Raw genomic sequence first — 15,321 nt, 5'->3', positions numbered from 1 at the left:
CACAAGTATTTTTCCTGATTTCTGTATTTCATACACAAGGCCTATCTAAGTTCCATACTGTGCAGTGTCAATAAAATGGTGAACCCCAGGGGTAAGGGTTGAGGACGAGGTCAAACTCAAAACAACGGTGGGGGGAGAAGTGGGGAGTCACATGATGCAGGGAATGTTAACCCAACTGCTACAGTCAATTTTTGGGTGGGCTCACTTGCTTCCTCACTTGCTTCCCAAGTTTGGAGTTTTTTTTTAAAGAAAGTGCGGATGACCGATGGACTGTAGTGTGCAACATGTGCCACGCCAGGATCAGCAGGGGAACCACTACTACCAGCCTAACCACTACCAGCATGTGCAGGCATATGAGTGCTAAACACCACACCCTCTTTCACGTGCTGGCTCTGTCAGTCCCCCCGCCCAGGCCCCAGGCACGAGCATCTCCCGCCCTACACGCACCCCTTCACCTCCACTATGCTGCACACCCTCCAGCAAGGTGTCCAAGTGCAGCATTCAACTGTCCCTGCAGCAGACCTTTGAACGGAAGCGCAAATACACTACCACTCACCCGCAAGCACAAGCCCTAAATGTGCACATAGGCAAACTGCTGAGCTTGGAGATGCTGCCCTATCGGCTGGTAGAGACAGAGGCTTTTAGGAACCTCATGGCGGTGACTGTCCCTCGGTACTCTGTCCCCAGCCGCCACTACTTTTAACAGTGTGCCGCCCAGCCCTACACTAGTTGTTGAGCGTGTATGGCCTGAAGAGGAGGAATTGGTGGAGGAGGAGGAAATTGAGGCTAGTGAGGAGAGGGAGTTCTTGCGTGTTGGGACCCTGGCGCACATGGCTGACTTTATGTTATGCTGTCTTTCCCGTGACCCTCGGATTAAAAAAATTTTTGACAACACAGATTACTGGGTGTTCACCCTCCTGGACCCTCGGTACAAACAGAACTTTTCCACTCTCATTCCTGCCGAGGAACGCAGTATGAGAGTGAATCAATATCAACAGGCCCTGGTGCAGAAGCTGAAAATGTACTTCCCATCTGACACCACTAGCGCCAGAGGATGTAGTTCTGTAGGCCAAAGAGCGGGGGAGAGGAGTGGTGGAGCAGGCAGCTTGTCAAGGGGCAGGGGAACACTCTCCAAGGCCTTTGACAGTTTAATGGCAGCCCAGCAAGACTATGTCAACCGTCCCCAGTCTAGACAGAGTAGGGTCTGGCCTAATTATTGGGAGGCTCAGTTGCTTCCTCACTCACTTCTAATGGTTTTCTGTGTCCTCACTGCCTTGCTCTGACGTCACACTACGTTTGCGGGGGTGCGGGACTGGTTGCCGGGGGCCAGCCGATCGCGCCCCCGCCAACCAGCCAGCAGTTTTATTTAATTTTTTTTGTCTAGCCGTGGCCGGGGCCTCACCACCCTGGTCGAGAGGCATCAGGTGTACCCTTGATGGTGACTGACAGCTGGCCTAGCCAGTTAGCTGTCAGCACCCGGGTTCATGTCCACTAAATATCCCAGCCCTTGGACTCACTCCAATTTTTGGATGGGCTCACTTGCTTCCTCACTCACTTTAAATGGTTCTCTGTGTGCTCAATGCCATGCAGTGTCTGGCCTAATTTTTGGGAGGCTCACTTGCTTTCTCACTCACTTTTAATGGTTCTCTGTGTGATCAATGCCATGCAGTGTCTGGCCTAATTTTTGGGAGGCTCACTTGCTTCATCACTCACTTTTAAGGGTTCTCTGTGTGCTCACTGCCATGCTCTGACGTCACACTACGTCTGCGGAGGAGCGGGACTGGTTGCCCGCCAATCGCGTCCCCACCAACCAGCCAGCTGTTTTATTTTAGTTTTTTTGGTCTAGTCGTGGCCGGGGCCTCACCACCCCCGGTCGAGAGGCATCAGGTGTACCCTTGATGGTGAGCACCCGGGTTCGTGTGTAATTAGCAGCGAGCTTGGTTGCGTGTGACCAGGGGTGGAACATGGAGGCGGCTCTGCAACTCGGCAGCCTCACACATGTACCATGCCTGGCCCACGTCTTCAACATAATGTTGCTGCGGTTCCTTAAAACTTACCCCAATGTGGCTGACTTGCTCAACAAGGTGCACCGCATCTGTGCGCATTTCCGCAAGTCAACCAGTTAAACTAACCCCAACTGCTACAGTCCAATTTAAAGTCAAATTCAACCTCAAAACAATGGTGGGGGAGAAGTGGGGAGTCACATGATGCAGGGAATGTTACCCCAACTGCTACAGTCAAATTGATAGTCAAATTCAATTTACCTTCCTTGTCTTGTCCATTTCGAACCATATTATCTGTGGATGTCATCTTATCTTACGGGTGTCCTCTGCCATTCTTTCACCAGTACTTTCGACCTTTTTTCGATGTTGTAGCCGTTTTTAAGGCAGGATTGACCAGAGCAGTAATGGACATTCATGTTGACTACTGGTGTGCCTGCCTATGCCTCTGTGTGGGCTACTGCTGGGCCTTAACTGGCATTCATGTTGACTACTGCTGACTACTGTTGTGCCTGCCCTTGCCTCCTTGTTGGCCACTGCTTGGCCTTAACTGGCATCCATGTAGACTACTGCTGGGCCTTTACTGGCATCCATGTTGACTACTGCTGTGCCAGCCCTTGTCTCCATGTTGGCTACTGCTTGGCCTTAACTGGCATCCATGTTGACTACTGCTGACTACTGGTGTGCCTGCCCTTGCCTTCATGTTGGCCACTGCTTGGCCTTTACTGGCATCCATGTTGACTACTGCTGTGCCTGCCCTTGCGTTCAAGTTGGCTACTTCTGGGCCTTAACTGGCATCCATGCTGACTACTGCTGACTACTGGTGTGCCTGCCCTTGCCTCCATGTTGGCTACTGCTGATCCTGCCTGGCCTCCATGTTAACTACTGTTGCTCCTGCCTGGCCTCCATGTTGGTTACTGTTGCTCCTGCCTGGCCTCCATGTTGGTTACTGTTGCTCCTGCCTGGCCTCCATGTTGGCTACTGCTCCCGGGAGTTCTCTGTGTGCTCAATGCCATGCAGTGTTTGGCCTAATTTTGGGGAGGCTCACTTGCTTCTTCACTCACTTTTAATTGTTCTCTGTGTGCTCACTGCCATGCTAGGTCTGGTATAATTTTTGAAAGGCTGACTGGCTACCGCTTCTACCTTGTTCACTCTGTCCTCTATGCTGTGTCAGGCTGAATTTTTGGGTGGTTCATGATATGCTACCTCTGTTTTAATGGTTCCCTGTGTTCTCGCTGCCATGCTGTGTCAGGCTGAGTTTTTGTGTGGTCCCTATGCCTACCTCTGTTTTAACCAGGCTGTTACACAGAATTAGGCATAATGATGCCATTAGGCAGCCTCAGAGGCATGCATACATGCTGCCCCTGCTGTGTCCTGTCCATTTCCGTTGTGTTTCCATCAATTTCTGAGGTTGACAGGTTTTCACATGACCTTCTCTCTACCAAACTTGAGTCTCCTGCAAAAAAGCTAGAGTCTCCCATTGACTTCAATGGGGTTCATTACTCGAAACGAGCACTCGAGTATTGGGAAATACTCGTCTCGAGTAACGAGCACCCGAGCATTTTAGTACTCGCTCATCACTAATCAAGTCCTGTGCTGTATGCAAAGCATCTAGTCATCTGGGCTGCAAAAATCATGAACCGGGGGCTGGATTTGGCTGTAATCATGCCTCTATGGGTGTGATTTACAGCTCTTCTAGAGGCCATCCTATCACGTACCATCTCTGACTTATTAGCTCCAGCGGACATGTGCAGTACATCTGCACCCTATTCCTGCTGCACTTTGCATGTTCGAAATAGCCACAGACTCAGCACTGGGATTTCCATCTAAGATACAGTGGCGTAGCTACCATAGAGGCAGTAGGCAGTTACTATGGGGCCCATGCAGGAGGGGGGCTCGGGGGAGAAGGTAAGAGCGAGTGTCCTTCTGGTTACCCCCTTATGTACTGCAGTGTGTAAGTGACTCACTGTTACATGCAACAGAAAAAAAGGGTTAATAAGCAGAAGACAAAGAGATCTCCTCTGATAACCTGTGACCTCTGTTCTCTGGCGACCATCAAGTAGGAAAATGTGCAGAGCTCTGTGCATAGGTCAGGGGTTATCAGAGCACGAGCAGTAAAGCAGATATCTCCTTTTCTTCTGAACATTGGATCACTCACACACTGCAGTACATAAGGGTTTAAGCAGAAGGTAGTCTGCTCCTGCACCTATGCATTTACCCATAAGGGCTCCTAATGGGCCCTTATAGGTAAAAGCAGTGGACTGTCCTAGCAGCCATTGGCTCTCTTCTCTGCCAGTCACTCTTGTGGCTGCAGCCAAGATTCTCCCTCAGGAATTTTATTTTTTGGCCACATCACAGAGCATATACTGTGTGTGTATATATATATATATATATATATATATATATATATATATATATATATACACACAAGTCTTTGTATTGTGAGTAGGGGAGGGGGTCCTTCAAATTTATGGCGATGGAGCCCTGGGAATCCTAGCTATGTCCCTGCTAAAATAGTTATGGCATAGACATGGCATATAGGGTCCTTTAGTTATGTCAAGAATTTTTATAGAATATCATACTCAAAATGACTTTCTTTGTGATCCACACATCTTAGCCAGATCAGACAAGGTTTAGCTAACAAGGCAGAACAGGCTCCTCTACAACAGTGTTGCATGTGAACCACACTGAAACTCATTGTCCATTTGTTATGCTTGTAAACTACATGTGCTTCTAGTATTAACTATGCTTGTATACTTGTAGACTACAGAGATCCAGGTTCCCTGTTATTATTAGATAAGTCCAATGGATTAGGGGCAGATGCATCAATCTCTGCGCTTAGTGCAAACCGAGAAAAGAAACGCAAATTTTTTGCACAAAAATTGTGCGACTCTTTGCCTGTTTGCTCCCCGTAAGCGCAAAATTTAACAATATTTTCGCCCTATTTAGCCAAAAAAAAGGCTAAAAATCTATGCCAGCTTGGAGCCTGCTGCATTTAAAAATCCGGTACCTTAACCCGGGAAAATTTAAAATAAGTGCAGTGCAAAAAAATGTTAGCTATTAATACATATTCCCCAGGCCTTTCTTGGATCACTTTTGGTAGGTAGTAACCACTGCATATCGTGAACACTCCATAAGACCCATTATTTTGTACTTTGACCCTGTCATCTCACCATCACAATTTGGATCAGATTTTTAAATTTCACAATTCTTCCTGCCTCCAACATAACAACCCCTGCTGACTGTTCACTTGCAAATATATCCCACCCCTTGACAGGTGCCATTGTCCCAAGATGGCCCATGTTATTCACTTTATCTGTAGATACAAATGTGAACAGCGCTCCATAGTGTAACTTCCACATAAACACTTAGTAGGAGAGAAGTATAAGGAGACTCTCACCTATGTTAGTTGTGCAAATGCAAGGCACAACACTCAACTATTGCATGTAGGTAATTGGACCGCAGCCACTCCCAGGAACCAAAGTGGTATACTAAAAGCATAAAAAACCTCCACTCCAAACCTTGGGTATCTTCGGGCGCAGGTCCAAGATGAGCCAATGTTACTAATAAAAAAACATTTATTAAAACACAACGCGTTTCGAAGTCGTGCTGGCTTCTTTCTCAAGTGTCTAATACAAAAAAACATTCAAAGTTCTATATAGGGTGTGCACATGCTCAGATCAGACATATTCCAGGTGGTAACTAATTGCATGCAAAATGAGCTAGACGTCCCCCTAGAGAGTAGGAGGTGCTTCAGGTATTTCTAATCGCTATTTGCTATGTATTAGCGCACATATATATATAGACATATACAGGCAAAAGAAATTAATAACAGATAAAACAATACATATTTATAATACATACATGTTAAAAATTTTTGCTCATCTTGTATTTTCGATCGAAAATACAAGATGAGCAAAAAATTTTAACATGTATGTATTATAAATATGTATTGTTTTATCTGTTATTAATTTCTTTTGCCTGTATATGTCTATATATATATATATATATATATATATATATATATATATATATGTGTGCTAATACATAGCAAATAGCGATTAGAAATACCTGAAGCACCTCCTACTCTCTAGGGGGACGTCTAGCTCATTTTGCATGCAATTAGTTACCACCTGGAATATGTCTGATCTGAGCATGTGCACACCCTATATAGAACTTTGAATGTTTTTTTGTATTAGACACTTGAGAAAGAAGTCAGCACGACTTCGAAACGCGTTGTGTTTTAATAAATGTTTTTTTATTAGTAACATTGGCTCATCTTGGACCTGCGCCCGAAGATACCCAAGGTTTGGAGTGGAGGTTTTTTATGCTTTTAATTCACTTTATCTGTCAGACTATATCTTTCGGACTAAAACTAGTTATATTTTTTGTATATAAAAATGACAGTAAGTGCCAACCAGGTCTCAAGTGCCCAGTATATCCCTTTGCCATTTGTGTCAAGGACACCTTCCCACAAGGAAATGCCCATTAATTAGCTTGGCTCCTATCGTATTGACTCCTGTGACTGTTTGTACAGTAAGTCATCCCTGCAATGGCATCCTTCCTCAATTTTGTCGTCAAAGAACTACATTTCCTATTTTGCCTGCCTGCTGGGTAATTCACTGGGAATTGGCTGTTATATGTCATTCATTCTGTTCTTTTAATTTTCAAATAAATTATTCATCCACTTTGTTTACAATGTCTTGTGAAAGTACTGTGTATTCACCCTCTTGGCGTTTTTCCATTATAATCTGGAATTAAAATGGATTCTTGTGGGAACTGTACCATTTCATTTACACAATATATCGGCCATTTTGAAGGTGCAAGGCAAACACAAAAAACTATTTAGACTATTTTGTCAGTTCAATTAAAAACAATCTAAATTTTATTCCCTGATTATAATATAACAAAATAGTAAAAAAAAAACAGACAAAATACCAAGAATGGTAAGTACTTTAACAAGGTACAGTATAATTGAAGTACTATGGATGTACAGTAATTGGCATAATATCTGCCTATAAACAGTATACCAATTTTTGAAGCACATAAAACCTAGTCACAGGTGGGCAAGCTGACTGAAAATTCTTAAAACTTATATTCCTATATAAAGTATCTGCATAGAATGTGGGCATTAAAATAATGACAATTACTTTTGCGGTTACATAGCATTGTTTACTTTTCTCTCCAGTTTAATAAACCATAGCAACATAACAAATGGTTGCTGGAAAAAGACTATGTAATCCATATTTTTGCACAGTACGGGGGTAAGAGGGCTGTTTTACCATTATTGTCAAATTGTGACATAAATGCATAATTTAAAGACATTGAAAAGGTGGTAAAAAATGTGTGTATCTTGATTCTGATCCTGCCTAGCCTTGTGAACTCTGGTGTATGAGTTCTTAGTGTTCTTGCACCGCCCCCAGATTTCAGGTTCCTTCTATGCAGTCCTTGTTCCCTGGCCTGAGTTTCTGCTGTGCCATTCCTGGTGAAATGAGTTCTTGCTGTGCAAAGTTCCTGCTATGCCACTACTCTGCTTTGTCCACTCATCCCTGCTGCATCTGGTGGCTTACTGGTGGTGCACTTAGTTCACAGTGTTTAGGACTGATTTAGGACTGTTCACATGCTATTCAACTATCTGTTGAAACTTCTGTTTGATGTCTTTAATCTTCAGTCAATACTTCCAAGGAAAGTATGAATACATTCATTGGATGTGTGGTGTCCCACCACAGGTGTTGTGTAAGTCACACCTATCGCAAAAGCCCTTTTACTCAAAGCCATGTGGTGATGTTAGTTTGTTATTTCACTACTAGATGTCAGTGTTTTGTATGTAAGCTTCTATCTATAGCACAGCTGTAGTAAGGGAGAGGTTACTGTTCCTTGTATATTATGCATTTTGTTGACCATTGTAGATAATCTTCTTTTATAACCTATCACTTTTCTTCTTTTCTCTGTACACACACCTCTCCACCAATCCCTGGGAGGCACACTAGAAAGCCCCTGAAGGAGTAGTTTTGCACTGGTGGGAGGAGGTGGAAGTAGCTCAGTCCTACTCAGATTCTCATATGAGGAGGACACACAAAGCGGACGTCCCTGCTGTAGTCGAGCCAGGGCCTGGCTTTGCCAGGACCCCTGTCCGGAACAGTTAAGTTGTGTTAGTGAGTTGGTTGAGACACACGTGTATGTACCAGCCAGAGACACTTAGTTTCTTCAGCCTATCAACTATTTCTACTATGCAGACACTACAGAAGAAGGACAAGTTGGGGATTAAACCCAGCCCACGCCAAGAACCACTCTACAAAGTGCAGGGCAGTATCCTACAACACAAAGGAACTAGCCTAGATAGAACAAAGCAACCAGTAAGTCTATGTATTCTATCTCGCAGTGCAGATGACACTGAGACATCCTCGGACACTTAGCTTCACCCAGGTAACCAAGCCTTGGGCTTGTGTCAGCCTATTAGGACGGGTAACTCGACAATGTAGGGCAGAAGGGGGTCAGACAACAGTCTAAACACAGGACAAAGTAACTTTTCAATCACAAGTATCTCTCAAGTATTCTTCTTAAGTTAAACTGATAAAGTGTTCTGTATGTTCTGTATGTTCAAGAGACTGTACAGTAAAGCTGTTCTATTTATTTCACACCGGGACTCATTCTTCCTTACATCAGCACCAGCACCTATACACATCCGCTATACACCTTGGGTCATTTTCCCCTTTCTGTGGGTGGCGGTACCGATAGGCCGTTTGGGTAAATTGCCACTCAGGACTCCCATGACAGGAGCTCAAGGGACCCATCATAGACCGACAGGTCACCGTCCATTGGGGAACAGTAAAAACCGGCCATATATCTAATGCAGGTACCAACATCACAACTGTGTGCTGGACTAGCACTGGCGTCACGACTATTCCACCATCACTGGCCGTGTACTACACCGTGACCAAAAAGCCTATCACACCACAGATGTGCTATGGCCATCTTATAGATGCAGGTCCCACCTTAAGATTCCAGTCTGTGCAACTTATGGGAGTTGCATAAACAGCGTAGCACTGCTAGCTAAGGTGTGTGAGGGATTCTTGACATACAGAAACAGATTCCATGCTGTATTGCACTGTTTATGTAACTCTCATTACCCGCTATAAGAGTTACATCAACTGCAGACTTTTTGGCAGTCGTTGGCTCCCTAACTACCTCAGGTAGATTCACAGGTTGCAGAGGTGGCCCCAGCATGTAACAGACACTTATGACATATCCTGTGGATGTACCGAAAATACTGCAAATAGAAAAACATTCAGGATAGTTGCTTCTAAAGTTCTATTTACTTGGCTATCCTGTCAGTCAGGAGGCATCTTTGATCGCATCCATTATTATAATGTTGTTAATAAAAATGCTATTCCTTATTATTGTCCCTTACTTCTGATCATGTAATGTTTCTTTCTATGTAACCTGAAGATAAGAGTCCTTCTATGACCCATTATCTTGTTATAATTATGAAAATGTGCATTACCTGGAGACTATTAGCTATTTATCTTTGTCTCTTGTCAGTTCACAATGTTCATGGCCTTTGGACTGTAATCCAATACACTTCTCTGTTTGATCTCAAGTACATAACAGTAAAAGTGGTTGTGACTTCTCTTTACCATCTCAGGATTAAACACATCACATTTTACTGTGAGCTTGTGCATCAACGAAAAGCCATCAAGCTCTTAAGAAGTTTAAGGGCATGTTCACACATACTGTATACACTGCAGCCTTCATGTTGCAGATTTTATTATTCTTTTACCAGGCCCTCCATATAATGTGGTTCACACAGCCTGAAAGTACTGCACGTTAACATTTAAGACTGGGTTCACACACAGTATATTTCAGTCAGTATTTGGTCAGTATTTTGCAACCTCAACTAGGAGTGGATTGAAAACACAGAAAGGCTCTGTCCACACAATGGTGAAATTGAGTGGATGGCCGCCAGATAACATTAAATAACTGCCATTATTTCAATACAACAGCAGTTATTTTAAAATAACAGTAAATATTTGCCATTAAATGGCAGCCAATGTTGGAGGATGAGGCAGACCTTTGGTAGACCTTTGGGTCTTTGCACCACCTTATGCCCACTAGATTTGGGGGACCCATCCTAGAGGGTGACACAGGCCCCAGACCTTGTTACCTGGGATGAGCGGAATGCTTAGGGTTCCCTGCTGACAACCATGCTGCGAGATAGAATTCCTAGGCTTATAGCAACTTTGCTCTATCCGGATCAGTTCTTAGCTTACTGCTGTCTGTGGATACTTTCCTGCTCTGTGACTCTCCTAGTCCACGACGTGGGTTAAGGTGGTCTCTGACTTGTCCTCTCTTGAAAGGGGTTTAACACTGCATAGTGTTGTGTAGCATTACTGAAGAGAAAACTATTAGCTTTGTCTTGTCTCGCTTCCTACCCATACGGGGTTCCGACTAAGACTGACCTACTCTTCCTGTCTCCCACGTGACTTCCTTTCTCAGCATAACTAAAGTGTGTTGTGAGTGGGTGAAGAGTGCAATAGAAGAAGTAAAGAGAGAGTTGATAGGACAGAAGAAGAAAAGATTCCTATGGTCCACAGAATCCATGTGACACACAAACAAACAATAACCCTTTATACACTTCAGCTGTGCAGCATCTGAATACACACATCTAACATAGTGACATAGTGGCGAAACTCTATCATTACCTTCATTACCACATTACCACAATAAGTACAGGCTTTTACAAAGGGTGTATCCAATAGAAAAACCCATGGTAGGACACCACACAAGCACATGTGAGAGAAGCTTCAGAGGAGTAAATTAAAAATTGAGAAAACGTATAAAAGAAACTAAAGCTTCACCTCTTTTCAAATCCAATTATGGTATTGTATTCAGTCACTGCAATTAAAAACCAAAAAGTCTGAACACACTCTTGGCTAATAACTCTTATCACCCAAGAATTGGGACCAACAAATCTTATTAATTGATAAGCAGTTATATTAGACGGCCTGAAGTTCAGTGTAAATGAGAGAAGAGCCTATTACACGGCTTGATGATTGCCAGCAATGTTTGTGCAACCGTTTTCTTTAATCAGCTAGTGACCGCACGTATCCTATTACATGGAGAGAGCCAGTGCAGCTGCCAGTGGATTCTTTTTTGACAGGCTTAAAGTGAGCAGTCAGCTGACAATGCTAGTCAGCTGATCGCTGGTTTTAATACACATGGTGATATCTGCCTCATTTTGACTCATTTTTATTACATGAATTGGGACGTTTGTCTGTATCACATGCTGATTCACTCCCTATTTTTTTTTTTCCCGCTAAAATACCCCTTTAAGTCAGTACTGTCCTGTCAGTGTTTTTTGGCCACTGTTTGAAAGTGGCCAATATACAGTGTGACACTTTTATGTGGCACCTATACTATATCAATAGGCACTATATGGTATGGTTATTTGTGCACTGTATGACAATACACTAGTTGAATGCTGCAAAGATAGATAGATAGATAGATAGATAGATAGATAGATAGATAGATAGATAGATAGATAGATAGACAGACGCTATTTATTATATTTGCTTGGAAGCGATGCCTTTTTTATTTTTATTTTTTTATATAAAGCATCTGTAATATTATAAGTCCTGTGCTAGGTTAAATAAGTATAACACAGTACATTTTTATTAATGCCTTTTTCCAACCTAGATTTCCCTGCAGAATACAGTAACTACACAAAGATGTAGAACAATTTGTATTTTGACAATCTGTCTTGGTTGTGTTTATAAGCTTTCATTTCAAAACACAATGATGGTGATGTAAAGGAAACTTTCCGGAATACCTGTATGAATGACTTTTCGTATTAACCTGGCCTTGAACCATAAAGACCTCATTGTGCCATAGTGCAGTGAAACAAGTTATCCAGAAGGTACAACAAGAGGCAATGAATAGCCGACTAAAGCCAACCAATGCATATCAAGCTTCTTACTGTTTCATTGCTCCAGTAGATAAAGATACCTGCATGCTGAGGTAAGATCAGTTACATGGCTCAATATTGGTTACTACACCAGCCGCATTTAAAGGATATGACAGTTGTCAAATGAAATCTAGAGTTTAAATTCATGAATAATTCCATTGGATGACATATGTTATAGTGAAGCTAATAAATAAGCACCATCTTAGGCTTCATCCTGGTATATATACTTATAAAAATTATAAATATGGTGTGGTTACTGCTGCTAGAGTTCAGTGTTCTCCTTTAAAAGTTGTATGTCATATTCTACATCATATTTACTGAAATGTCACTGTCCAGTCACCACTATTAGAGATGAGCGAACCTGCCGAGGTTTGGGTTCGTATGAACCTGAACTCTCGGCTTCTGACTGCCGCTGTCTGCCCGCTCTGTAGAGAGGGTGGATACAGCCGGAGGACCGCATGGAAAGCTGGGATACAGCCTATGGCTATGGCTGTATCCCAGTTTTCCAGACGGTCCTCCGGCTGTCCTCCAGAAGCCGAGAGTTCAGGTTCATACGAACCCGAACCTCGGCAGGTCCGCTCATCTGTAATCACTATGACCATCCTGTCAATAACTTTATAGCATTAGCATCAGGAATACCACATTAGTGGGATTTACCAGAATTAAGAATGCATTTGTGCTTTCTTTCAAAAAACAGTACAATACCTGTTTTATTGCAGCTCAGTTCCATTGAAGTTAATGGAGCCAAGTTGTAATACCACACACAACTTGAGGGCAGGCATGGTGCTATTCTAGAAGAAGGAAGCCATGCATTTCTACAACTAATCACCCATTTAAAAAAAAAAAGATATCAAAAAGGACATTTTCAATTTCAGTGACTGGTGCTATGAGGCTTCAAGTGCACAGACATAGACATATGCAAACTGTCCTCTGGACATTATTTTCTTGTCTGAAAAGGTATCCCAGCCATCCAGAGGCGACATAAAACGTTACACAATTGTGATGTACACCGCCGGTGTGAGGGTACGGCCGGTCACTTGCCAGATGGTTAGGTGTGACACCAGTTCTGCGGTGGTTGGCTCAGATACAGCCCCACCCCGTTAGTATTGTGTCGTAACGCCAGTGCCGATTGGGCACACAGGTATGGTGGCACACCTGCTTTTATTTTAATGGGCTGGCCATACCTTGTTGCCCTGTGGACAGTGACCTGCCAGCTTGTTGTACTTGGGTACTTGGGTACTTATCACGGTGGTCCAGAGTGGAGTAATGACCCACCCGGACTATTGGTACTGCCACCCACAGAAAGGGGAGATGACCCAAGGAAGGTGGGTGGGCTGTGTCGGTGCTTGGCAAGGAATTACAGAGTCTCTTTAGCATAAATATAATTTTGTTTACACTGAAGATACTTGAGGTAGGCAGTAGATAATACAACTTTGCCTTTATACAATACTTAACACTTGATAAGTTACTTAATACTGTAGAGTTCAGATCTGCACTGAAAACAGAAGTAGTAGTACAGTTGTGCTGACTGGGTTGTGTGATGAGACGTAGAAGAGAGGATCAGAAGAGTAGAGAGGAGGATGTCAAGAGAGTACCAACCCAAGTAGTACTGTGCTCTGCTGAAACTTCGGAGGTAGAAATAGAAGAATACTTGAGAAGAGAGAGAATACTTGTGCCTGTGTTTTGACTCTTTGGTCTTTGCACCACCTATTGCCCACCAGTGTCGATTGACTCGTCCTAGAGGGTGACACAAGCCCCAGACCTTGTTACCTGGGATAAGCGGAATGCTGAGGGTTCCCTGCTTACACTCGCACTGCGAAACAGAGTTCATAGGCTTCTAGCAACTTTGCTCTATTCGGATGAGTTCCTTACTTCTTATGAATACTGTCCTGCACTGTGTCTATCCTGGTCCATGGCGTGGGTTAAGATGATCCCTGACTTGTCCTCTCTAGTGAAGGCTTAACACTGCATAGTGTTGAATGAGGTTGCTGGAGACAAAATGGTCTCTAGCTGCATGTGCTCTGGTCTACTTCTAGACTGCACAACTTAGACTGGGGACCTGACAGGAGCCAGGGCCCAACTGGACTGCTGTGGAGAGCTTTCTAGCTTGCGTCCGTGCAATATCTAGGCATAAATACTTGTAGTAACGACATCTTGAGGAGAAACTCTGGTACTACTACATCACCACTAAACCTTAAAAGTACAGGCTTTTACGAAGGGTGTAACCAATAGCAACACCCGTGGTGGGACACCACACAATATATGTGAAACAGGATTCTAGTATGTGTAAAAACCTCTGAATATTGTATTAGTCATTAGATCAGTTTCCAACTCAACAGATTCTTTAAACTCCAACTCCCAGCCTTATAAGCTCCTTTCTTTTTCTCTCTCTTTTTTTTTTTTTTTTTACAAATAAAGATGCATCAGTCAGTGATATGGGACATAGCATTATAGCTAGACAGCCAACCAGGTCCATGGTAAAGCGTGGCTTAGGTACTGTTCACATGTGCATGGCAACTGCTATTTTTCCTGTCAAAATAATGGATACTTCAGCAGATACCTGTGGACCCAAGTATAAGTCTATTGATCTACAGGTGTGAGTCATGTGACAGATTTGTCATAGCATTGTGGCTAAATAGAAGCACATTACACAGTCTAAATTGCTCTGTACCAATTATACTACTAATATTGATAATAAGAATAAGAATAATGATCATGTTTATTGTATTTTCCTACCTGGAAAATCCTTGCCAAATTGTCAAACAGAGCTTGGCCTGCACTGACTTTGTGCTTGACTCCTCGTACCGTTCCGTTCTTACTGAGAATATTCACCCGCTTTGTTCCAAATCCTCTATCTTTAGTGGCTCTTGCTAAAACAAGCAAATCATCTGGTTCATTTTCGCTTTCATCATACTCTGATCCTAAAAAACCATTGAGATGACCGTCGGTTTCACTTTGTATACTGTTCTGGTCGGTCTCTGAGCTGCTGGCACATTCAGAATCCACTGAGTCTCCATCAGTGTAGACTTCTTTCAGCACTCGTCCACTATACGATGACGCTATCCTGAACCTCACTTTTCTTTGTTGCCTGTCTCCTACCGGCTTTATCTCCATGTTGATTATATCTCCATCCATGGATAAAAAAAACTCAATAGGTTACATTGTCCAAGCTCTAGAGAATCACCTCGCTTGCCGAACTTTCGCACTCACAACAATAGGAATACTCCTGGTAATGACAGCACCCATAAGGAAATAACGTCTGGTATGGAAAGGTGTAGCTTACTCTGAAACTGCGATAAATAATAAATTCTTGTGTGCTATGGTTACCCTTAAGCTAAAACCTGTAATTGAATATGC

The 15,321-nt window shown here is 43.1% G+C and overlaps 1 protein-coding gene across 1 annotated transcript in view; it reads right to left on the bottom strand.

Annotated features, from left to right (window-relative positions):
* GRXCR1 (glutaredoxin and cysteine rich domain containing 1) overlaps positions 1-15,099 on the bottom strand; it is a 38,841-nt gene extending 23,742 nt beyond the window's left edge. The window contains exon 1 of the mRNA XM_069976160.1: positions 14,701-15,099. Within this exon, the coding sequence (XP_069832261.1) occupies positions 14,701-15,099 (399 nt within the window). The remainder of the gene's footprint in view (positions 1-14,700) is intronic.
* Positions 15,100-15,321: the final 222 nt, after the last annotated feature.

This window comes from Dendropsophus ebraccatus, chromosome 7 (assembly GCF_027789765.1).
Source record: "Dendropsophus ebraccatus isolate aDenEbr1 chromosome 7, aDenEbr1.pat, whole genome shotgun sequence".
NCBI classification, from domain to species: domain Eukaryota; kingdom Metazoa; phylum Chordata; class Amphibia; order Anura; family Hylidae; genus Dendropsophus; species Dendropsophus ebraccatus.
The sequence above is the reverse complement of the archived record's forward strand: the minus strand, read 5'-3'. Positions and strand labels throughout refer to the sequence as shown.